The sequence below is a fragment of the Lagopus leucura genome, unplaced genomic scaffold (assembly GCF_019238085.1).
Source record: "Lagopus leucura isolate 7727_CA_CO unplaced genomic scaffold, USGS_WTPT01 Super-Scaffold_100015, whole genome shotgun sequence".
NCBI lineage: Eukaryota > Metazoa > Chordata > Aves > Galliformes > Phasianidae > Lagopus > Lagopus leucura.
The window spans coordinates 16,262,445-16,288,799 of NW_024962269.1; the positions used below are offsets into that span (position 1 = coordinate 16,262,445).

The 26,355-nt window shown below is 43.5% G+C and overlaps 1 protein-coding gene across 1 annotated transcript in view; it reads left to right on the forward strand.

The window, feature by feature from the left end:
* MAP2K5 (mitogen-activated protein kinase kinase 5) overlaps positions 1-26,355 on the forward strand; it is a 110,950-nt gene that overhangs the window by 13,772 nt on the left and 70,823 nt on the right. The window contains exons 5-9 of the mRNA XM_042875793.1: positions 2,600-2,640; positions 3,339-3,406; positions 5,810-5,858; positions 10,367-10,431; positions 23,240-23,279. Coding sequence (XP_042731727.1) covers positions 2,600-2,640; positions 3,339-3,406; positions 5,810-5,858; positions 10,367-10,431; positions 23,240-23,279 — 263 coding nt within the window. The remainder of the gene's footprint in view (positions 1-2,599; positions 2,641-3,338; positions 3,407-5,809; positions 5,859-10,366; positions 10,432-23,239; positions 23,280-26,355) is intronic.

A 26,355-nucleotide genomic window follows, 5' to 3' on the forward strand; every position in this document is an offset into this window, starting at 1 on the left:
ATCATCCTAACAGACTTGGGGAATGTGGCATGTCACTGTTAAATGGGATCCTGTCTGTCACAGAGGCTCTGTGCATGACATGTTTGAGATCTGGGCAGCTAGTGCACCATCATCACGATCACAAGTGCTTTAACAGTTCTCCAGAACAGAGAAAGATGCAATCAATTGTGCAGGCTGTGGCCATTGAAAAATAGGTCACTCCGTCCTGAACAAAAAATCTGTGGGCAGCTGCCCAGGTTTTTGGGAACGTGCCACGCTCTCTGAACTCAAGTAATGGTCTAAAAAAAGAGATGAATCCATTACGTAATTCCACTGATTCATTCAGATTCTCTCAGTATCCAGTCTTTGAATCTGGCTCTTAATTGATGAAACAGATAAGCTTTAAATTCTCCAAGTAAATCTCCCAGCAATAAATTAATTGAAATAATTAAAAATTAAACTACTCTCACTTAACTGGTATTATACAAATAATCATACCATGAGTTTCCCAATTAAACATTCTAGACTTCCATTACTTACAACTCTCTGAAGTTTGAATTTGGCAATTAACCAACACTCTTCTCAAGCACGTGCTAATGAGGTCTCCAAAGGAGGCTGGGCTTCTGAGCTAAAAGAAGTCTGGATGCAAGGGGAATGCAAAGGGGGTACAACTCAGGATCACAGGGTCTGGTTGAGAGCAAATTGAGGATATTTTGCCAGGAGAAGCTCAGTAGCTGGCATGGCTATGTGTGAAAAGGGGCCCTTCTGAGGTCACAAATCAGGCGTAACCTTTTACATTCTCCTTTGGAGGTAACTGGGTTGTTCTTGAAAAAGCAGCCCAATGGGTTCCTGTTCCTTCTGCCAGCTCCTTTGTTTGTTTGCTTTCCATCCAAAGGTGATCTTTGACTGTACAGATCCAGCATTCATTGGCATGCTGATGATGGCCCTTCGCCACCATTGGCTCAACCATGCACATCTCCCTGCAGCTGGCTTGCCATTACTCCTCTAAATTGCTTCTGAGCAGAGTTGCTGCTTCACCTTGACGCCTCATCATCGACATGCAGCCTTTCTGCTTGTAACTGAAGGCTCTTCCTTTTTAAGAGCTTTCTTCCCAAGCCCTCTCTGCCCTTTCAGCCTTCCTCTGACTTGTGGGGAAGCCTCCAGTAGCTCCAAAAACCCCACAGTCAGCCATCAGCCACTGCCTACCTGCTCTTCTGTCTCATCTCGGCTGTGCTCTTCTCGGTTAACATTTCTAAGGTCTTTCAGGAAGGAAAGCTGTTATTTAGTTTGTTTTGTATATTTATATATATATGTATGTATGTAGTGCATGCACACACAAGTCCTGTCTGTGTTATATACATACATGGACATGTGTGCGTACACAGACGTATGTACATACTCTCACTTTGTGTTCTGTGGAAGGAATGAAGACTCTGTGTGTGTGTTCATATAATAGCATATGTGATATATATAATTCAAGTGTAAGTCAGAAAGATACTGGCTTCCTAAAATTTAGTTCAAGATGTTGATTTTCATCTCTTGGGGGAAAAATATTACAATATCCTTCTGTGTGTTTTAGAATAGCTCATTGCTTCCTGATTGTTGTTTGAGGGTTTTTTCTGCCCACAGTTCCATACTGTTTTCCTTCTCTAAAGCACACGTGGTAATTCCTAATGTCATTGAAAGGCACGTGGCCCAGCTTGGCCCTAACTGATGTGTTTAATAACTATCATCTGTGTCCTTCTGACTAATAAATAGTTCTGTTTCCTGCTGTCAAAAATGGAAGTGAAATGCATCTGCATGGGAGAAAGAGAAAAATCAAATCCATCCCTCCTCAGACAATCAATCAAAAGTGACAGGCCCTTTAACATGCCATTTGTAGGGCACTGTAGTTTGGAAATGGGAGCTGTCTGTAACATGGAGCTGGGAGCCTTTGTGGCTTTAACGTTTGACAAAAGCACATCCACTGGAAAGGAAAGCGAGGCAGCGTGCAGCTCCGCAGACTCGAAGGAAATGCCTTCTCCTCGAGCAGCCTGCTCCTCTCTGAGCCCAGATGTCACAGTGAGGTGCCGCATTTGTACGTCTGTAGCCAAAATGTGGCATTTTGTACAGCTTGTATGCAGTGTTTCGTTTCTTGAGGCTCGCTGCTGTTGCCCCGATGTGTTTTCTCCACATTTAGAACAAGCTGTGTTTGACAACATGGCTAATTTATGGCACGTGGCAGCTCGGTTCCTTTAAAACACTTCTTGCAAATATTTCTGTTGAATGTCAGACAAACACAGCGCGTAGGAATACAATGACATAAGATATTGATTTTAATTTGAATTACAAAAAGAATTTGATAATTTAATCCAACGGTTCTCTGAATTTTGATGTGTTTTAAGCAGAAATTAGAATTTATATTACATGGTGTCAGAAAGCTCTTAGCATTTATAAATGCTCACTCCTGCAAGTTAAAAATCCTGGTTCGTAATTCCCACTCTGGGTCTTGGGAGGCACTTTTCAATCATTTCTCTCTGCTAATTTTGGTGTCACCCTCATTTCTTTTTAAAAGATTCATTTTGAGCAAATTTGTAAATGGCCCTGATGTGTTCTACAATTTAGTCAATTACTGTTTCAGCCTGCAAGCCTCCTGGGAAACGGAACATACATGGCCTGAAGGTACGAATTTCAATAATTGTTTCAGTAAAGTTAGATGGATTTGTAATGCTGTGTTCCACTTATTGAAATGTCAAATAAAACTGCACTTTCTTGAGCTCTGACAAGCAGATTTTTTGTGTGAGGATGGGAGAGCGATTCATCTGCTGGGTGTTGGCTGTGGTATCTATATATACAGTTTTAATAAAGATGGAATTGCTTTTTTTTTTTTTTTTTTCAAAGCACTGTTTGTAAGGTTCTTAAATTTTAATATTCAGTTATTAACTGATGTCTGCTGTTAGTTCAAAGAGTTGGAAGCAAAAATAGCGCGTTCATTTGTTCTCAGTGATATAGCGGAGCGTGGGGCCCACGGCAGGGCCATCTCTGGGGTTGTTTGGTTCATCCAGGTCCACACTGACTGCTCCTGAAATGCAGAGCACTGCCAACATATTGACGGATCGTGCAGATCTTAAGAATAAATGGTGGGCATCCCATCTCCTTCTGTTTTATCTAGCTAAGTGTGTAAGAGGATTGTATTCTGCGGTCCGTGTGTTGTATAGCCTGCTAACCTACATACAGGCAAGACCTCAACCATCGGCATGCCTAGCAACAAGCTAATTAACCTTCGCAGAGAAATGAGAAATTCATGGCAAATTACAGGTTAATTAGAATAGTGTCCTCTGAACACAAACGACTGATAAAGATTCTTTCCCTGCCTGCAGGTAAATACACGAGCAGGGTCTGCTAATAATAGCAGCTCCGCAGTCTCGGATTCCCTTCCAAGCAATAGGTAAGAGTCGAGAATGGGAGCGTATGGGAGCATGGGTTTTGTTTTCTTTTCTTAAAACAAAATGGAACCTGTGCACAGCACTCACCAGCCATGGGCTTGGTGCTGAGTAACTTTCTCAGTGTGGCAGCTGGGCACACCGAAGCACAGTGGGGGGAGAGGGGGGAAATTAACTGACTCATGGATCTTGCTGGGCTCACATTGCTGGTTGTTAGCAGGGGTTTCTACCAAAGAAATGCATCTGTGCTGGGTGTTTCAGGTGGCTTTGTCCTTTATATAAAGCACTGAGATACTGTTCTATTTATGGGCTGCTTTAACTGATGCAGTTGTCACTATGCATAGCAAAGTCTGTATGTTCAGGTCTTCGTTGCTTATCTCATTAGGTTTCTTTGGTTTTCAAATTTGATCCCCAGTTTGGTACGTTTGTAATTTGTGGGGTCAGATTTTGTGAGAACCCGACCAGCTCAGGTGCCCTGTGACATGCAGCAAAGCTTTCAAGTCTCTCTCTCTCTTTTTTTTCCTTTTTTTACTTGAGCCCTGGTTTCAAAACCCATGTTAAGGTCTTAAAATGCAAGAAAATGCTTTCTCCTTTCCATGAGTCTGTCTTTAAACACTGGAGCATGAACTCACTTTTATTACATGAATTGTTACAGGAAGGTGTCACACTCAATATTGATTTTTATGATATATAATTTTATATTTATACACACACACACATATAATTAAAAAAAAAAAAAAAACCACAAAAAAAGGAAATAAGGTGTTCTTAAAAGGAAATAAGAAAAATCTGCCTCCTCTGTCTTCTTCACATAAGAGCATATTTGAAACACGGGAATAGAAACCCTCAGAGGTCCCTTCCAACCTAAATTATTCTTTGATTCTAATAAGCATATGCCGTGTGCTGTTGCACTGAGCTGTGCTTTTATCTCTGAGACTGCTTTGGAAATAAGTGACCAAGAGGAAGGTGCTCAGACACAGTCCTGCTGCTGGGCTGGGAGGTGCAGTGATGGGGCCATGCTGGGACGTGGCTCATGGCCTTGGCAAGGACCACTCCGACCAGCCCTGCTGCTGCCTGGTGCCTTAGATGCTATCTGTGGCTTCCCAGGGAAAGCAAACAGTGTCTATAGGAGCATCTTTCTGAGCTGCAGTCCTTGTCCCAGTCCACCGTACTGCTGCACTAAATAAAGCTGCATTCTGTCACTGCCGTGCTTTTGCTTCCAGCCCTTCCTGTACTTTGAGCTTGTTTTTTAAAGCGCATTGAAAACGAGGCTTCTAGAAGGTTCTTGTCACCTTATTTGGTGGTTAATTGCCATTCCTTTTCTAAAACCTTCCGCACTATGAGTTTTGTTTTTGAAGTAATTGAAAGTCTCTCTTTGTTTCATGTTCACAAATTGTTAGTCGTGAAAGATGACAAGATCAACTTATGTTTCCTTGGGAAACTTAATTTTTCTTTAAAGTAGTCGTGGGAACAAGAGGCCCATTAAAGAACAAAGCCACCAAATCCGAAATCTGTGTTTTCAGTGTTCTTGTTAATAATGATCTGTGATCAAGACGTGTGTGTGTGCCTTTCAAGAATATATTATTTTGTACTTCTTTTTATATATGTACTTGGGTAATAAGAGCAGAATGCCTCTTTGAGAGCAGTTTTGCGGAGGTGCTGCTCGCAGGCAGCTTGGTGTGTGGAATGCACAAGGAATGGAGATAGAAGCAGAGAAGTGGTGTTTTGGGGCGTGCAGAAGTCATTTGAAGGCAGGGGTAATTTTCACAGCCACCAGCGTGGCGTGTGTCCCTGGGCTTTGTTAGAGGCCTCTCACTTGAAAATAAATACAGATCATTTTACCTAATTTAAGGCTGATGCTGGGGCAGCTTCCCCTAAAAAAAAAAAAAAAAAGGGGTCTGCAGCAGCCATGAGAGCTGGACTGGATGCACACAGCAATGGGGACTGACCCCCTTCCTTTAGGGACTGGCATCATCCCTTCTGCTGAAATGCTATAGAAATTAGTGAGGTTCTGAAACAAGGTAAGGCAGCTGGAGGCCAGGGGTGAGCCCTGTGTTTGCTTTGTTTTTGAAACATGGTTTGTGAGCATATCTTCCTTTTTTCCTTTTTTTTTTTGAGCTGACAAACAATGGGTTCTGTCTCAAAGGACACTGTTGTCACGTATCTGGAAGCACTTGTTTGTTAAGGTGAAAAATATATTGATTCTCTCAACTATTAATGCTTTTCCATTTCTACATGGACAGCATCGCTCAGCACTGCTAGTTAAATCTGCTCAGAATGTGTAACAGTGGGCTTAAGCTGGCGCCTTCTTTTCAGTGTGGTTTTCCTTCATTTTGTGGAGTGAAATGACACAATCATTAAAATTAATTGCTGCTTTTTTTTCTTTTTTTTCCTTTTTTTTTTTGAAGCTTAAAGAAGTCTTCTGCAGAGCTGAAGAAGATACTTGCTAACGGACAGGTAGGTGCAGTGTGCTGGATCTTGGCTGCATGCACATCTTGTTGCTGCCTAATACCATGGTGACTGGCACCCCACAGATAGATGAGGGGATGCTTACTGCTCACTCAGTTGTAATCCGTTCTTTTAATACAGAACTGGAGAGACCATGCAAACTTTCATGATATGAATGAGTTATGTGTCCTGGTTTACTTTGATTGGCATAGCAATTTGCTTCCCAGTTCTCAAAATGTGCTAATCAGATTTAGCCCCAAATAGATTGAAGTACCTCACGCGTGTTGCACTGCTGCCACAATTTCAGGGAAGAAAGTTAATCAATTTTGAATAACTAAGTCAACTGCTGGAGTGACCTTCGTATTTTTAGGGCAGTAGATACTTAAATATGGGTTCTTGCAAGGAAGCTGTTTTGCCCTTTATTCTGCAGCTCCTTTAAAAGCAGCAAACAAGCACACAAGCCTCAGAACAACAACCAAACCAAAGCTGTAGAATGCTGCCTTGTTACTTTCTCACCGTGCTCCAGGCGTTTGGGTGCTGGCAGCCAGAGGTGGAAGGTTTAATGTAAAAGTTGATGGGCAGGGGAATGTCTTGAGCAAACGGAGCATCATTTCTCACTCCTTTTGAACCGAGTGCCTGGACAGGCTCACATAGTGCAGTGGCTTTCAATATACGCCATTAAATTAAACTACCTTAGAAGGAGCCCAGATTCTTCAGTAGCAACATAAATATATTTTAATGTTTGTCATAGCGAAAGCCCTTTGATAGCCTTGGAGGCAGGCACCTGTCCGTTGCGATCAAGCTTGCCTATTAGGCTCTATTGACTGAGACATCTGTGTCACTGCAAATAAAAGACTCTTATTGATTTTCTTAACTGCTGTTCACTTCCCCTCCATGTTTCGAAGGCTGAAATCTTAATTATCTCAGATGCGTATTCAGTGCCTTCACACAATGACCTCTCCAAGCCTCATTGGCATTTCATGAATCAAGTAGTTGTAGTTGAGCGTGTCAAGAAGATAAAGGCTGGTCTTCACGCTTGTCCTTCGGTATCACCTGTAACATTATGGTCTAATAGATGAGAGTGCCCCTTTAAAATGTGAGTCTAACAGCCCCGAATTGCAACCTTGCCTGCTTGGCACTGCATCCTTTGAGTACAGCTTGGAAGTGCATTTTCAAGCCTGTCAGCGTTCCTTATGTGTGCAGATGTGGTTTAATATGCACGGATTTTTTTACTGGGTAGATTTATTACTGTTCCAAAACTACAGATAAAGAACGTAATTCTGTGGCTGACTTAAAATGATTGAAGTGCCAGCATGCTTCTGAGCTTTTAAAATGGAATGTGATGGTTGCTCCAATATTGTACCTCCTGACTGGAATATTATTCCGAAGTAGAAATACTGAACATGAGTAAAAGCTATTTTCTTGTGATTGTGTCCATCAGCTGAATTTGGCACTTAACTCATTCTGAGCAACAGAGATGAATGCACTTTGTGCCCTGCAATAGACTGCTGCAGATTTCTTTCCTGTGCAGTAGAATTTGAGAAAGATGTAAGATTTTTGGTTCCTTTCTGTAAGAAGTTACTTAAACCCAAAGAAAATTCAGAGTAAGTTTTAATCTTCTATTTAGCCTGCTCTGCAGAGGTGCACACAATCTGTCAAGAGAAAATGCATCATGTTCTGCATAATTTGGTCACAGATCTGTAAGTGGGAATAGGTCTCTAGTTGTAACCTTAACTTTTCCTCCTTTGGGGAATTACATCACACTTATCGTTACTTAAATATGGGTCGGGCTGTTATTTTTTATTATTTTTTATTATTTTTGGTCAGTCTCTGCTTTCAGGCATTCACAATGATATCCCTCTCGTAGTTTCCATTTAGGTTTAATAAGGAATTCATATTAATCATTAAAAGAAGGGGACATGATTCTTCAAGATAATCAAATATTGACAGGTTAGAAATAGCTTTCTGCCCAGGTTCATTGATATAGGTGATGTGATATAAATATTTATTTCTTTTCTGTCACTCAGAGTAAATGCCACCAATTGATTCAGCATTGATATAGTGTCAACAGTTCATAAGAAACATTTGACTGGCTCGTGTTTTCCGATTAGTCTCTGCTCTATAAAGTGGGATTTACTAAATCTCTTCAATTGTCTGCTCATAGAGTGTGACTGCTTTCTGAAACCATTATTGCTTCGATTCCTAAAGCAAAGGTATGGCTACAGGACTTTGCCTCTGTCGGCCTCTACAAATAAAATAAGGATTAATTGAGCATTTTGCTTTTAATGATTTACAAGAGGCAGATGCTGATTTCTTTCAAAAACATCAGGCATAAACGAGGGGCGTTTTGTTGCTGATCCGTAATTGGAGTCTGGTTTGCTTTTCCATTAATTCCATTAATATTGGCATCCAATCAAACTTGATTTTGCAGCTTTAATATTCCGGCCCGTGCCGTCGAGTTCATTGCTGCTCTGTTATCATTTTGTGATTGAGAATCCAGTTTTCCCAGTCAAATAAATCACGGCACGTTTTTGGCACCTTTATTTGAGCCAGTAAATCACGGTTTCCCTCTGCTCCTCGTGCTGGTGGGTCTCACAGCACCTTCCCCATTGCCCGGTTCTTTGTGGGGAGCCCCGCAAGGAAATGCGCTTTCTTCCCATTCAGAAGAAGGAGGAGAAACAGGAACACGCTTTATGTCTCTTGTTCTGCTCAATTTATTGCTTACAACTTACGTAGCTACAAAAAAATACTTCTTTTTCCCCCGAGAAGCAAAGATCCAAGTGTGCTCCTAGCGTGGAGGATTCATTTGATTTCTCCTAAGAGTTTTATTTGTGAGAACGTTGCTGCAAATATAGGAGGAATGTGTTTGTTGCTACCTCCAAGACTGGAGGATTAAAGAAAGCCTTAAACAGCAAACGTGCTTTAAATTAATGGCTTTGGCAGCCTGGGAGAAGTTAGTTTTAAAACATAGGACCCTGGTACGCATTCTTCACATATTTTGAAATCCATTCACAAATTACTGCTGTATGAAGTACCTTAACCTTGGCATTGCAGTGGGCACGTTCATAGCACTTGGAGGTACCTGGCCAGGCCTGCAGGTAGGCAACAATGCAGGGTTTACTTCGGCTTTGAGGTATTTCTCGTTCTGTCAGAACTCAGAGATTTTGCCTCATCAGAAGAAATGCATTGCAGAAGCAAGCAGGCTCTATTCAGGTACTGAAAGAACGGAACGCAAGCTTTGGAGTTCAGCTTTCCTGTCCTTATGCTATTTTAAATCAACTAAATATTCCATTTCTGCTGCTGAGAGATGCTGAGTGCTGACTGGGGCATTTCAGCTCATTGCCACCACTTATTTGTTCCAGCTGAAGTCAGGGCAAAGTTCTTATCTCACTGACATCGTGTGGAAGTTGTACCATGGGGTTTTCTGTTGGAAGCCTTTGCCAACTTGTGGTGAGCATTTAACTTGGTATCCTGAAAAACACATGATTTACACAAAGAAATTAATGATTTGGTCACATTGCAAGGGAAATACCATTTAAAAATGGGAATTGCCCAGTTATCTGCAGTGAAAAGGCTGTAGAGGAGATCTTTTTGGACTAGAGAATGCATACAGCACAGAACTTACTCTGCTTTAAAGCTCTCTTTTTAGTAGGCATGGGCATTACAAAAAACATCTTCAGTGATTGTTTTGTAAGGTGATTTAGCCTGAGAATCAGTACGGCTGTATTTGTGTGTGGAAAGGTTGAACTTAGTTCTTCATTTGATTGACCATCGAGGTGGTGTTGATAAGCTTTTGTGAAAATTCATAGCAGGAAAGTCACAAATTCCAGCATTTCCAGTGTGTGGTGCTTATACCTGTCTGTTGCTTGGAAAATGGAGCATGCTGCCATATCTGGAAAGGCATCCCAGTGAGCAGAGACCAAAGCAAGTGCTTTGTTTTGTATCTCAAGGAAAACTGCTTTTTACTGGATAGTATTTACAGCCTATTCTTGCTTCTTCGTATTTGCTTTAGTTAGGTGAGTTAGTTGTGTATGAAAATTAACACTGCGAAGTAATCCTGCTGGCAGAACTGTCCTTCAGTTAGCACCAATTAAGCTGATTCCAGAGTAAATCAGCAACTTTTCTAGCCACGCTTAAAATGACAGTTTTTCTGTTGGATTGTTTCCATTCACCTCCAACTTTGGCTTTGGTTATGTGCTGTTCTGGAGACCCTTTTCCTATCAGTTATCTGTGACCTGACCCTCTTCAGCTATATTATATCATTCCATTTTGACACCTTTTATCAAACTTTAATGAAATGACCCAGGCAAACAAATTGTCATTAAACTTTCCATCACTTTGTCCCTTGGTATCGTCTTTTATAAATTGGACAGCAAATGTTGTATTGATCTTCTCGTTCTTGCAGCTGAACTTGAAATGACCCAGACTGCTTGTTGTTTATGGCCTAGAGTTGCTTTTCCTTGACATTTCCATCCACAGCATGACATCTCTTTTGTTTTTCTTTCTTTCTTGTGGAGATGAATGAACAAGACATACGGTATCGAGACATCCTCGGTCATGGCAATGGAGGCACGGTCTACAAGTGAGTGCTCAATTTCATTTAACATTTTTGAAAATAAAATGTGCTTTCCTTTTTTTTTTTCTCTTCCCCCCATTCATGTATGCAGTGAGATGTAGGTGGGCCGTTGCTGCTACGCAGAGAAGGCTATAAAAGAAATTCTTCATATAAACTTCTTAAGAATTCTCTTTACATATTTACAAGGTATCTGCTTTTGGGCGCCGTGAGGGCTGGTGCATTTTTATAATCTTTTTAATGCTCAGCTTGGAATCCCTCCTGGGTAACAAGTTAATGGTTCACAAGTGGAACTTGAAATGTCCTGAAGCATAATGAATTGCCTTTGGTGTTTGCAGTGCCATTACTCTTGCTGGCTCACCACGCCCTGTGCAGCCCAGTGCTGAGTGACACCAGTGGGACGTGGTAACACGATGGCTGTGCCTCTTTCCAGCAGTTCTAAATTAGTAAATACCCCTCTTGCTGTTGCAGTGACTTCTTTCCCCTCTGAGAAGCTTCACACGCAGGCTGATGAATACATTAAATGATCAACTCCCCCAAATTTTGGTGGTGAAGCTTATACCCTGCAGCCAATATTAATTTTAATATTGTAAAGATTATAATAGCAGAGAGATAGTTTTCTCGACAGGAAAGTCTTTCTCATGCATAGTGCAAAGTTTAAACTACATAATGTAATATCTGGTACTTAATAGTCTGCAGTGGTGTATGAAAAATATTCCGCTAGGAATTAAGAAATCCATACTTTGTATGAAAGCCCTGAGGGAGTAATAAAGGTTTCCTCCGGAGAGCTATTTACCATATACAGTAACCCAGCATCCCATTAGGATTTTGTTTATACCTTCTACATTCTAACTTTGATATTAACATTTTCTAAAAAATGTTTTAAAAGCTACGGTGCATTTAGCTTAATTTGTGATGGGCTGCCAGCATAATAAACAGCCAGCCTAGTTCTTCTTGCAGAAGTTCTATCAGAAGTGGACTTGGTTACCCTCGAAGGGACAGCAGTAGCGTTTGAATGGACTCTTCAGAAATTAAGTTAGCCTTGCAGATGGAATGAAGCTCATTCACCTTCTCCTGGGGAAAGATATTTCTAGACCAAGCAACTAGCACAAACAGGGTTCTTTTCCTTACAGTAACATTTGGAGTTGGACTCGGTGACCCGTGTGGGTCCCTTCCAACTTGGCATATTCTATGATTCTGTGATTGTGAGAGAGAGCATTGAACAGCACAGCCCAGCCTGTGATGCCTTGATGTTTTCTGGCTTGGGGAAGGTTCCTCCCCATCCCCATACGCTGCTGCAGCTCCAGCTGTGGATGGGAGTGGAAGAAGTGTGGCCCAGGGGGGCTGCATTCCCTGGGAAAGGCACCTGCGGCCCGTGTAGGGAAAAGAAATATCCCACAAAGGGGGGACCCCTCTTATCCCTCATCATCGTTGCCAAATTTGGCACGACTTTCTTTAGCTACTTAGCTGAAATAGGAGTTAGCAATGTGAAACAGAGCAGCATAAGGATGGCCCCACCAGCTTGTACCAAAAGTCTCCTCTGTGCCGCATCTGATGGTAGCCAAAGTCTAAGGAATGTGAAGTAAGGCAAGCAAATGTGTGCTGTGCTGATCTTTTTGCAGTAAGATCTTCTGACTTGGCATCTCTTAATGTGCCCTGTTCCCACGGAGCAGCTCTGCTCCCTCCTTGCTGTGTGTAACAGCCCGGCAGCACAGTGCCTTTTGGATGCAGAAATAGATATACAAATACCTCTTCCTCTATAACTCTGCCACATGCAGTGTATGTACTCTGCCTTTTGTAAAATTCATGTGAAAAGTTTGGTTAAAATGCTGTATAAAACCAAACATGCCCCTTCAGGCTTTGTATTTCAGAAGGGCAGGATGGTTACCAACCAGCTCTTTGTTTCATGTTCTTACACAAATGGTTTCCTCATTCAGTGACTCTTCTGGTAACAGTCTGCAGCTGTAGGGAAGCACCAGAGGTGAGAGCGTTGAAGTTGCAGAGGATAATAGCATAGGAAGGAATGCAGGATTGTTTGGGCTGCTGCTGTAGATTTGCTTCCTTAAGGTTTTTGAGTGTTGGTTGCAATTTGGAAAAGTCAAAAATCAGGCCTGTAAAAACGTGAGCCCTCTTCCCCACCGTGGAATTGATTCAGTCTTTCTCTCTTTACTGTGTTCACGTCTTAAACTGGCGATTGCAGTGACTGTGCAGTGCTCTCTCCAGTGTAGACACCATTCTTCACAGCTCCAGGGAATGGGCACCATTTTTGTGCGAGTCATTTGCACGTTCCTGAAGTCTTGACTGTTCTTTGCAATGCAAATACTATGAAATATTTATATTCTCCTATTTCCTCTCCAAACTGTGCTGCTCCAAAGCTTTGTGTTCCTCTCAAGCCTTTCTGCATTTGTTTCCTGTTGTGCTGGATTGAAGAGTTGCACCAGGTGACTCTTGTATCCAGAAGAGCTGCCGGTTGCCCTTGCTGCAGGGAGCTGCCATTCCCCATGCTTTGTGAAAAAGCAGGTGGGCCTGCTCCCACCATAGCAATCCCCCCTGGGTATGGGGAGCCCAATCCCCTGGCCGAAGGAGCAGCCGTGCTGCACAAGCCAATAAGAAATTGCAAAATGGAATACTTACAGGTAGCTGGATTGCACTAGTCATAGAGAGCAGCCCACATAGATTTTATTCCACTAAATCAATGAACATTTGTCAAATAAAATTAATTGCAAACGTTTGGCTGTTTTCCTCTGCCAGCGTTCCTTGCTGTCGGTTTGTTTCAGGAGAGGCTGTGTGTAGTATTGATTGGAACCTAAAGAATGACTGTGTGCATGTAGCATCTTTTTCTTTCTCCCCTTTCTTTCTTCCCAGCTCTTTATACTAAGTCATATCCATTATGCAATGATGTATTATCAGCATTCAGCAAACAAGATAGCGCGTCGCAGGTCGCTGAGCAAAAATTTTCAGCCTCTCTTTCCACATGAATTAACTACTACTGAAATAGTTTATTGAGATTGAAGTATTGATCACTTTTCATGCCAACCTTGGCTGAAGTGGGGTGAGGAGAGGTATTTTTGTTCTCTTTGGAAGACGCTATGTTTAGTTAGAAAATTTGCTTCATTTGTTTGGGTTCTTTACAGCTGCAACTGTTTTATTGCTTGGAGAAGAGGTGTCTTAGCTTTATTTTTATGACAGTATAATTATACTTTAGAAATACACTTGATTACTGTGTGTAGCAAAATTGTTCCAGTATATTGGCTTGGCCGATATTGCTATACAAACAACTTTTCAGTCAATTGAGTCTGGTAAAAAATCAATACTTTATAGCAATATTTCTAGTGAGAACCTGCTGAATCTAAATGTTTTTCCTTTTCTAAAAAGAGAAGGGGTTTTTAGATTTTTATAGTTCTCTGGCCTCCTGTTTTTCCCCTAGATTTTGATAGAGTATTTTCTTAATGGAAGAATGATTATAAAATCATGGAATCATGAAGGTTGGAAAAGGCCTCTGAGATCCCCAACCCCCCCCCACCATGCCCACAGCTGCAGTTCTGGAACACCCCCAGGGATGGTGACCCCCCACCCCATCACTGCCTGGGCTGCTGTGCAGCACAGCACTGCTCTTCCAGAGAGTAAATTGTTCCTAATATCCAGAGCTGCAGTGTTAGGTATGGCAAAGTCATTTAATTGTTCTCTTTGTCTGTTTGGTTCAGGAATGTGTGAACGTCGGCAGATCCAAAGCTACTTATTCAAAAAGTGTCTTTGAATACACAATCAAAAGGCAGGAATTCTTCCACCGGTGTGCAGTGGAGGCACGTACCCTATCAAGAAAGGGGTGAAATCTGCCACAGCAAAGGCAGGAAGCACCCCAGAACCTTTCTCTTCTGCCCCCCATGATTGTAGTTCATCTGCAGTGGGATTCCCAGTTTCTGTGGAGTGCTGTAAGTCCGGTGCTGTGGTTCCCTGTGATGGTTTCACTGTGCTCGCACAACATGACGGCTTTGCAGCAGACCTTCCAATTTTTTATCAGCTAATTGCTAGAAATTGGTAGGATGGAGAATGTATGGTCTGGGCTGCTTCACAGCAGAAGACCCATACCCATACTAGTGCACTTGGGGTATTAAATTGCTTTTTAGAGCAAATAATTAACTAGCATACCAAAAGGCATTTGAAGTCTGTACTTCTCAGCAGCATCCTTCAGATCCATCGTTGGCTGCAGAGCTCTGAGAGACTTTTTTTTTTTTTGTAAGACTGTTTACTTCAATGAAATAAGGTTTGTGATGTGATGTATGTGCTACGTCAAATTGTTCAGAAGAAAAAATACGTGGTTGTGTGTGTTTTGCATCTAAGTGTTAGGCAGTAGATCACAAGCAGGTAGTTACGGTTGGAAGTCTCTATCATGGCAGATCCAAAGCATCACTCTTTGCTTCATTTATAAACAAGCAAGAAGAATATTTTTCTTATCTCGTTTTCTAGTGTTTGCTTTGTAATTGTAGCTAATGAGAAAGAAGATATTCGTAGAGAATAATGTAGGTTTGTGCACCTGGGATTGCTTTTTAAGGGCGTATTGTGTGTGGTATGTAAGCATGGTATGTAAGTATTCTGGATTCTGTTAGAGGAGTCTTAAAGAGCAGCAAGCTCTTGTACAGTAATAAACGTAAAGTCCCAATGATGCTGTAATTAATTTGTGGTTATCTAGAATCTGGAGGAGAGGGAAGGAGAGGAGAGAATGAGTTCTCATCTTAACAGAATGCTCTTAAACCAGACGGCTTCACTTTAAGCTGAGTGATTGGAGGAGAAGCGGCTGCCGCTGTTGTGCCACCTAAATGAGTGGCATAGCCAGGGAAAGTGCAGATAAATGGGGAGCTTAATTTGTTCGAGCCATTTACTTGAGCACTACTGCTGCTAGGTTGTGCTGTGCATTCCAACATATGCCCGTGTCTTCATTGTATCTTAGCCAACCTCGGGGTGCCCCATTAGCACGTCAGAGATTGCGAGTGGCGAGACAGCTGGGACGTGGATCTTCTGCCCGACAGCCTGCAAACGGTGCTGCGAGAGCACGGCAGAGCCATTAGTGAGGAGCAGCTCTGTGTGCTGGGATGGCTGGGATTTACTGTTGCCTTGGGGAGCTTTGGCTCTGTGAGGTTTGCTGGCTTGTCCCAGGGCTTCCAGTGCACAAGGCTGCCGTGAAGGAGCTCCTGCCAAAGGCTGACTGCAGTGCGGCTCAAACCTCAGCAGAGCCTTTGTCTTCCTGTAGCTCCCCTTTGTTCTTCTCATCTTCCATTAAGTTCTGGTTGGAATCCCCAGTGCTGTAACAGTGTCATAGAATCATAGAATCACCAAGGTTGGAAAATACCTCTGAGATCCAGGCCAACCGCCCCCCCACCAGCAATGTTTCCTACTAACCCATGTCCCTCAGTACCACGTCTGAATGTTCCTCCAGGGTTGGTGACTCCACCACCTCCCTGGGCAGCCCATTCCAGCGCCTGACCACTCTTTCAGAGAAGTCGTTTTTCTTGACGTCCAACCTGAATCTCCCCTGGCACAGTTTGAGGCCATTCCCTCTCTCCCTTTGCCCCATCTTAAGATACTTTAATTCTCAGATTCTTCAGAGCTGTTTGCAGAGGAGACCTGTCTCATCATCTGCATCCAGCAAGGTAAGCAGAGACTCAAGCTGACGTTTTCCCGGTAGCAGAGCAGTGACCAAACCCGGCTCTGCAGCTGTGCCCAAAGCATTGGGCTCTGGCTGTGTGCCACCAGCACTGCCCTGCACAGTGCTGCTGAGCTGCTCTGCAAGGGGAAGGATGAAAAGGTAAAATGTCCTCATTTGTGCTCAACACATCTGTCTGCACTTCGCAGCTCCCTGCAGTCCTGTGCTACTGCTAAAGAGGCATTTTCATTTAGTTCCTTCCCCAGATGATGTTCATTTTCTGCTCCTCGTGGTTATTTGGTTTTATTTTTAGCATTCTGGTGATGATAGCTGGGCTGAGTTAGAAATACTCCGTGACATTTCTGCATATTGGCACTGCAGTTTAAACAAGACTGACCAGTGATTGCTGGGCACTTGTTTCTCCTGACCCTGGCCACCACTTGCCTGCCTCATAAAATCTGTTATGCATGAAAGTGCATAAAATGAAGATAAAGTGCCTCCTTCAAGTCTGACAAAAACCATTCCTTTGCAGAATGGTAGCTGCAGTGAAAGTAAATAAATGAATGGACAGCAATCACAGCCTAGTTGATGAAACTGTTCAATTAAAGCACAGGCATTTACATGGTGTAATTTCCCTAAATTGCCAATGAGCCCCTTTAGACACAACCAGTGTTCAAATTGATTTCAGCATTGATTTTGGCTGAAGCTGATAAATTTCTGCTTGTTAGTTAAAGTAATTTTGCAGAAGACTTTGTGCTGCGGTATTGAAGTGTTCATTTAGCTGATGGTTAAAAGAGGAGTTATTTACAGAGGGTTCTACTGTTGTTCTGAGATGGGACAATTCCCCGATCATCTTTTTACTTTTAATTTTTTAAGCTTCAGTATGCAATCAATAGGTTATTGAAACTGATTAAAATGTATCCAGCCAGCTGCCTATGGCTGTTTAATTAGAAACTGGATGATTCTTAAATTAAAGCCGGTTCGTTTGCACTGTGTGTCCATAGCTTGAAAGAGAAGGCAAAGAGAAACCCCAAAGTTTGCTCTCAGTGGTGTTGCAGGAGGCATTGGGTGAGTGCAGTGCAATTCTCATTGCAGGTAGCCTTCATTTAGGCAGCTGTTGCTTGGTTAGAGGTAGCAATCAGCTCCTGGGGCACGGCTGAGACCTTCCTGGGCTGTAGCCCCTGCTTGGGGTCTTCTTGTGATGCTGTGAATGGTGGTGATGGTGGTTTTTTTCTGGATACTTTGCTCCACACTCAATTGCTCTGGATCTTAAAGAGCAGAATGGAATTGCAGCAATTTCCTGGAAATGTTGTTTGTCTGTTGTCTTAACTAAAACGTCCATGCAATCTTCCTACCTGAAAGTGCACTATGATTAGAAGAAAAAGCTATTTCAGGTGTTACGGCGAATCACGGAGTCACAGAAGGGATTGGGCTGCAAGGGCCCTCAAAGATCATCGAGTTCCAGCCCCCTGCTGTGGGCACAGCTGCCAACTGCTAATCAGACACCAGGTGGGATTGGCAGGGCCCCCTGCAGCCTTACCTTAAACATCTCCAGGAATGGGCAATCTGCAGCTCTCTGGACATACCTGGAAAACTTGTGCTTCTTAGCACGGTTCTGTCCTCCAGCACTGGTCATTACTGATCTGCTTTGTGTTTCCTTAACGGTTGTTTTGCTGTGAGTACATCATGTACACGTGATTTGGTGATGCAGATCATCCAGCTGTAGGTGAAAGGCAGACACCTAAGTTACCATCACCATAGGAGGTGATGTACTTTCTGGCTCTCTCTGTTGCTTCAGATGCCTCCCAAAAACATTCATACTGTGCTGATGACCCTGAGTGGTTGCAATGGAGAAGGTAGGTGGGTGGAAGTGGTAACAGATGGAGATAATAGGAGGTTGTGAGGGAGAGGTGAGGGATTCGTTCTGCTGCTCTCCAGCTTGGATGCCAATGCCTTCTCTTTCCCACAGAGATGGGTTAAGTGAGGCATTTTGCTTCTTTCTGCATTTTCTTTCTGCAGCTGTTAGTGCCAATTTTGCTCTTTTAAAAAGTTCAGAATTTAGATGCAAGTATTTTCGATTTGTTTTCTGGTTTAACAACAAATCATTTTGCAATCAGTGCTCAAGCATCTGTAATGGGATTTTAGATAGAAGGGAGGTTGGCATAGATTGCTGTTCGTACTAGCACAGTCCCCATAAAAGCTCCTTTTTACAACTGTTGTGCACTTTGGATTTCCTGTTTTAACAGCCAGAGAGTCAGGCTAATGTGTTTGTCTATTGCAGAAGGCAACAACTGTCAGAGTGTTTATTTCCTAGAAACAATTTGAATCTGTTTCTTTAGATGGCCATTGAGTACGTGACAGTCCCATCATTAGTCTGCCAGGGCCTGACCAGGAGCACTGCAGACACTGACAGTGCAAGGAAAATGGAGGGGAAAAAAGGAAAAATTAACAGTAAACCAAATCTGTGGGTGATTTGCTGCGTATAGTTTGCAGCTGGTGGCTGGCGTGTCATTCTGCAGTGCATAACACTTAGAGAAGTGCATTCATCTCATGTGACACTGACACAGGGATTTTGCTCTAGGTTATTTCTCACAGGGCAGGAAGGCGTTGGTCTGCCTCCCTACATCTGAAGGTGCTGCTTGTCAACAGCCATCGCTTTCCGTGTTAACTTTTTGGCTCAAATAAGGGCTTCCCTCTGCATGGTCATTTCTGGGTGAAATTGCCTGAGTCTCCTTCCCAAAGACAACAGAGCGAGGCAGGAGAAAGGCAGGACATCTCCATCCTCGAGACATCAGCACAGGCAGCGTGCAGCACCCAGCACTTCTGCAGGAAGCAGTGTGCCTGTGAAAGCAGCACGCAGCAGAATGGTCAGGGGCACACTGCTGCTTTTGTGGGGCAGCAGGGCAAGAGCAGCTCTACGTTGAGGCATGAGCTATAAGTTTCTTTGTGCTTTGACTGGAGGACAGCGCTGCTTCCCAGCTTCCTGCCCTCACATCACTAACGTGGCAGCGCTGTCAGTACATCATTTTGTCATATTTGCTGATGTTAGTTATATTTCTAGGAAGGGAAGGGACTGACTCATTGGCATAGCAGACAGGTCACGGCTTCCCCTTGAATCATTTGGTCTTGCTAAGGAGTATCTTATTGATTAGAGATGGCTTCCGTGGCTACTGGGGAGAAAGATAGGAAAATATATCCTGGTGGCCACGTGAGCAGATGGGGAGAGCAGGGCTGTGTGATGGGCTGCTGAGGGCGTCTGCAGTGCTGTTTCACATCATGATGCAATAATTAGTACCATTTTTGCTTCTAGGAAGAGGCTGTATTTGTTCTGAGTTTCTAGATAATATTGCATGCGTGAAGTTGGGAAAATATGCGTGTTTTAGGACAAGCTGATGGAGGAAGCTGAAGGATCGTTGTGTCGTCAGTCTGCGCTTCCGAGGTGGCTGTCCTGAAGTCGCACAGATGTGGGTGAATGCTTTGCAATTAAAAGCAAGAAAGCAAACTGGAAATTGCTGTTTCTCTCGAGTGCGTGCAGTGCTGAAAGCTGGAGTCAGTTCTCTGCCCTGAAAGAAATTCTGCCACAGTCACAGCAAGGAATGCAGCTCCCCATGGTGCTTTTAGGTAAAACTTGTAGGAAGAATGGCACGTTGTTTGTCTTAGCAGGTTTGCAGGGTGATGGTTTTTGTTTGCCATCTAAGTGGTTCATAAAGAAGCTTGTGCATGTTCTGTTTGGTGGGTTTGTTTTACTTTTGAAGTATAGTGAGTTTCTACAGCACTTTTATATACTATCTCTGTTTGGTGTGTGAATCTTTCAGCATTAACGTGAGGAGAGGCTGTGATTTATTTCATAAAGAAGATGGAGCCAAAGCATCTTACGATCTCCTTTGGCTTTCTTTGCCATATACTTCAGGAGAGAACAAAGCAAGCAATATGAAATTCAGCTACTCCTTTTTTTCCCCCCTTTATTCTTTAAAAACAGCAGCTGCTCCTGACGCTTTCATTTTTTAATTTGCTTTCCTACGGAAATCCTCCTTCCAAGAAGGGGAGAGATGCAGGGGAGCTGGCAGTTCCCCCAGAGCCCTACTGGAGTTTTGCACAGCATAGGTTTTTGTTTTGTGGAGCACGGGGAATGCACAGGCTGTACCATGCAGAACATCACAAGTTTCTTTGCATTTCTGGAGGGCTTTGTTGGCTCAAGAGGAGTTTGTGGGCACTCACACCATCTCTCTGCTTTCCCCACAGTCCCAACTTTTCCCCTAGGGCTGAGCTCCCCGAGGGCAACTCCTCATTTTTTCGGAGTAGTGGAGACCAAGTTGTGCTAAAGGACTCGGCTTGTGTGAGTCCTTACAGGGCTTTGAATGCTGAGGGATGCAGTTAACATTCATGGTTAGTAAAATGTTTGGTACAGCTGTGCCAGTCCTGCTTAGGAGCTGTCTGTTGTAATGGGGAAGGAGGGAATTTTGAAGGAGTTGGACTCATAGAATCATAAAGGTTGGAAAAGATCCTCAAGTCCAACCCCAGCTGTGCCGCTGACCCTCAGTGCCACAATTCCAGATCACCTCCAGGGATGGTGCCCCTCCCTGGGCAGCCTGTGCCAGTGCCCAACCACTCTTTTGAAGGAGACATTTTCTCTGATATCCAACCTGAAATTATTGGGCTGAGTTTTTAAAAATTCACTCTTAGTGAAACAGCTTGGTTGCTGCACCAGCTAACACGTATGGGGATGCACCTGCATTTCCTCCTTTCCACCCTGTTTCCCATCACTTCTCTCATTTGGCAATACTAACTCAGTTTCCTCAATCACGTGCAGTTTTTGTCCCAGTTCTGTAATGGACATCAACTAAAACATACTTCTAAACATGAGGAAGCAATAGTTTGCAAAGCATTCAATGCATTTAATTTCTGCCTTTCATTTTTGCCTTGAAGTAATTCAGCAACGATTTAGCAACTGTTTTCCCTCATCTCTGTCTCCCACTTGTCTTGGCTGTTAGGCACTGCTCGTTCCTAGCAAGAGGAGTTGTTGTAGCTGTTTATTAGGTGACATCATTTGCCTTCCATCCTGAAGATTTCAAGTGTGTTCACTGGGATGTGCAGCGCTGCTGGGAAACCTCTGCATTGTGCTGTTCTGCTTTGTCTAATGATCTGGCTCTACAATGATGAGCTTGTTTACTTACCTCAGGAGGTGACACTGAAATCAGGAAGAGTTGACCCTTGAGATGAGACTTCATGTTATTTATAGAAGTATGAACGTTAGTTTACTCTCATGACAGACATCTGTAGGATTTCTGATGGGCCCACTATGCACACAAAAAGCGTGGTTCTCTTCATTCTGTGTGCATTATTCTGAGGGATTTTACATTTCATCCTTCTGAAGCTGCAGAAGTGCTCGGTTTTCAGGTTTCAGCTGTTCCAACTATAACCAAAATGATCAATTCCAACTTACGGTTCTACATAATATCTAACAAAAGCGTTTTCCCTACACACTCATTGGAACAGGTAATTACTGCAGCAACTACAGACTAATTTGAAGTGCTAGCTGTTAATTAAAACACTACGGAGGTGTACGGTTGTCTTTTGGTGTAACCAAAGCTCCCATTCAGACTCCATTAATCACTTTGCAGTTATTGTGTTGGGGAAGGTCAGGACAATTGAGATGCCGTATCAGCCCAGAGTAAACAAATTCCCTTCCTCCCAGGTAGCAGCCATTCGCAGAGCCAACGGACGCGCTGTACCCGTGGGCATGGCATCTCCTTTGTGATCCAATTCTCAGTGATAATTAAATGTTAAATTGGTACTGTCAATGCTCTGTAAACCAAACCAGGTATCTGCCCTCTGCTGGAAATTTAACCCAAACTTCCACGGATGAATTAGCGTGCATCATAATTAAATAATCAAGTCTTCCCTTTTAATTCACTTGGAAACAGGAGATCTCTCTTATGGAAAAAAGATCGGCTTTCTTGACAAGCTAATTAAGTTGCCAAACTGCCCGGCGCAGTGCGGATGAAGCCAGCAGACGCTGAGCACTCTATCTCAACCTGTTCATTTTCTTATCATTTCTGCTGATCTGAAGTCCATCATGTTTTGCTGCTGTCGATTCCTCCGTCGTCGCAGCAGAGCTCGTTTCCTCCCCTTGATGCATCGATTATGCGCTCGGCCGCCGCTCTCAGGGCTCCACCCAGGGTTTTGCTGTTTGTGCTTCAGCTGACATTTGGTAACGCTGATTTCTGATGCTCTTTAGAAACCACGTGTGTTCCTACAAGCTGATGGCCCTCAGTTCCGTCAGCATTTATCCAGGAGTTCCGAATCACGGGTGAAGTTCAGAAATTTCTGAGCTATTCATGGTAGTTCTGTAAGCACTCCGGGTCATGAGTGAGATCCAATGCTCTGTACCACGTATGTCTTTGTATGTAGGAGAAGGCTATTAGGCTCTTTCTTCAGTAATCATTGCTAGAGGTATGCAGTGCTCAAATGCATACCTAACATGATATGACTCAGATTTAGGGCACCGTGCAGATGGTATGAGGCAGTAAAGGCAGTGAAGGTGAAAGGCTTTATTAGTTTTGCTCATCTGCAAAGTTCCATTGGATTTTCAGTGGACTTTTTTTTTTTTTCTTGTACCTTTCTTAGATGAGGAATATGTGAGTCACTATTGCTAATAACTGTGAACATGGAAAGTTCATTTCACACACATCCTCTGCAGGTCTTTAGGTTTTGGTAAAGAATTGGACACTTCACATCAGTGTGGTGATGCAGCTGTGCATCGCACCGTCCGAACCCTGGAAAGGCCCTCAGCAATGGTGCAGCCAGCCCTGCTGGTTGTTACAGGTCTGAATACTCAATATTGCAGCTGGTCATTGAGAGAAAATGAGAAAGTGAACAAATTCACAATTCAAGCTTGCTGTGACTCTGTGCCAAAGTGTGCAAGGTGTAGATGGTATATAAAGCATGCAGATATCAAACAAAACACAACTACTCAGCACTTTCGTTGTAGGTATGTTCCGCAGAGCAATTGCGTTCATCACTGCCTGTCTTGAGAAATGCTTTATGGAAATTGGTTTAGAGGGAAGAGTATTGGCTCCAAGTCATTTTTCTGTGAAATTAGCGTATACATGTTGCACGTATGTGTGAAAATAATTTCATGTCATCTTGAGTTATTTAATTTTTTCCCTCACGCAGGGCATACCATGTCCCTAGTGGAAAAATCCTGGCAGTAAAGGTAAGATATTACCGTAATTTTCTCTCTCTCTCTTTCTCTCCATTCTTTCTTGACCTGGGTTTCCATCCCCTCCCTCTGATCGTTAGCACTCAGCTTGCTTGGTGGCATTCAATCCCCATTGTCCATGCAGGCAGACTGCAGTACAGGAATCCTGAGGGCAGGAACTCCGTGGTCCCACTCTCACCCTGTGGGGGCTGCAGAGCTGCCCTGGCTCTGCATGGGTACCCCAGCCCAGGGCTGCATGAGGTGTGGGCACAGCTAGGAGGGGTCTGCTCACCTCAGGTGTAACAGAAAGGGCTGCAGAGGTCACTGAGTGTCAGCACTGCAGCTCTGCTAATGCCACGGTGTCCCCAGGGCTGGTTTCTTGAGCTCTCTCTGCAACCTCATTTTTAAATGAAGAGGATGTCTGTTTTCTTAAGGATTGTGCTCTGTGTTCCTGGGAGATTCTGTGCCTTTAGCAGGTTTACTTATTGTCACGTTCTTCCTCTCCCCTGAATGTGTGTATTTACCTATAGCTATTTGTCCTGTTATGCTCTCAGCAGCAAAGCTGTGTGCTGTGGTGGTATTGTTTGGTCAGGTGAGTAGCAGACCTCTCTAAAGTTCAGTTAAAGCTGTGGCAAACCAGTAATGCTACAACAACTGCAGTTTGCCAACCTCTGCATGACTTAGAGTTGAACTGTTAATGCAATGAAGCTATAGAGAAAGTACTGATGTCAGTCCTTGTGGAGGTCCTATCAGTCCTGGGTGCTGCTTTTTTCTTGAGGATCACATCAGGCCCTTTGCTTTCAACTTTGCCATGAGTTGAGTAAAGGCAAACCCTTACTACCAGGTCTGAACTCATTCTCTGCATGTTGAAAATGCAGGTACTGCAATTTAAATAACTTCTGATTGCACAGAATGTAAAGATCACTTACAAAGTCTTTCAAGTGACATCTTCATTCTTCATTCTTCATTCAAGGCAATACGCACAAAAGTGCAGAAATTCTAGCTGTCAGTGATACTTGTGTTACAAATTCCAATGCAGAACTAAGGAAGCTCACCCCCTGGATGCTGTGCTTCCCTGGTGTCCCCCTGTGCCCCCACTGCCCACTGTGGGCTGTGCTGGGGCTGCCCTAGAGGCGGCTGCAGGGAGGTGGAGGAGTGGGAGCAAAATGGTGCCGGCAGGAGGGGAAATGAGTTCAACCTTTGCAAGGTTAATTGAAATCACCTCCCTGTGGCAAAAAAAAAAAAAAAGCCTTTCCCCTGCAATTTCACCTTCTTGTTTCCCTTTGAGTCCAAGGGTTGGGTTGGTCCTCCTGGTTAATTAGCATCGTGAAGATTTGGGAAGTGGAGTTCTGTGTGCAGGTGCTGCCCGTGGTGGTTCCATCACTGCCAGTTGTGTTTTTGAGTTCATACTGCAGCAGTTGAAGGAAGATGCTCGCAGGCTGGAGGTCAGGAAACCTGCTATGGCAGTGATAGTGCTGATTTGCTCTATTAATAAACTTAGCGATTGCATCCACGGCTCAGCACAGCCAGCAACAAGAGCAGAGCTGTGCCAGGATCAGCACAGATCTGACAGGACACGGCATCAGCCTGGAGACCTGTTGATCAGAATCCTGTCAGCTGTTGGTTAATCTTGCAAATACATTGGACAGGCAAACAAAGCGATGCTAATATCTATATTATAGACCAAAATCATGCAAGTATCTATATTGTAGATCAAAGCTATCTTTGTGTAGTATGTTGTATAGTTGTGTAGTTTGCATATCCTTTACAGGTAGGCATCGTGCAAACGATTTCATAGATTTTCAAACACAACCTTTCTGTAGCGAGTAGGAAAAATCCAAAGGAGAAATGTGGGTGTGCGTGGGCTGATTGCTGATCTTCAGCTGCTTTTAGCTTCTCCTGCTCTTAAGCTAGCATTTAAATGGACCATTTGATTAATCATTTGTATACTGACTACAATACTCCCAAGTTTCCTTGGAGTTGTACATACTGTAAAAGACAATTATGTCGCCACAGATTAAATAAGTGAATTAAAACAGAATAGCAGCTTTATTTGACCTGTGATTTTGCTCTCGTTCCCTTTAGCGGAACGTATGCCACTCCAGCAAATAGATGAAGTCATCCATGACAGCTTGTGATGAATTGCCGTATTTATACTGTATATTTTAATAGCCTCACACTAATTTAAATTGAGCACGGAGTAAATTATAATTCAGTCACTTGACTGCTTGTATTTAACTTGACAACTCATCCTTATTTGTCCTGGAGGTGTGGTGGAGAGCAGAGGAAACGTGTTCAGGTATTCCTCCTGCAGGAGTTAACCCTTTTCACTTGCAATGGGGGCTGTGTTGGGTTCCCCCATGTTAGGGCCCATCCAGCCCAGCTCCTCCTGCAGCGAGGGGTTCTGTGTGAGCTCAGCTTCACTCCTCTGCTCTCAGTAATCCAGAGAAAACCACTTTTTTGCTGAAGGGTTTTTTCTGAAGGTGCTGTTTTAGAGACTTGCTTAGCATTGCACCTCATTTGCTTACCTGTGCTGTGATGGTGGGAGTTGCAACCAAATCGATATTTATGGCTTCTATCTTGGCAGTGATGGGTTTGAGGAGTCTTTTTTCATTTTCTAGACGTGTTTGGAAATGATGCAGAAAGAGAATGGCAGTGAAGATTGCAATTGTAGAAGATTGCACTTTTTTCCTCTTTTTGCCCCCATTTCAGTGGTGCAAATAACTTCAGATTCCTCCAACCTTGCCATCAGGTGGATTCTCTGCTTTTCTGAGTCATGCAAACCACGTGTGTTGGGGTGGACTAAAACACTTCCATGTAACTGCATGGAGAAAGGGAGGCAGTGGACTCCCCAGTGTGCTCTGCAGGGATGTTCACCTCCAGGCTACTGCAGCGGGCTTCCATAGGGCTCTACCCTCTGGTGCCCATCACACCATACGCTGGCAGCTCCACTCCTCCAAATTAGCATCGCTATTAGAATGCAGGTTCTGGGTGTAATTATGATCAGTGCAATCAGCCAGAGACCTTCCTTCCCGCCAGGTCTTGCTTTGCTGTGTTGCAGTGATGTGTTGGAGGCTGGTGACGCTGACCG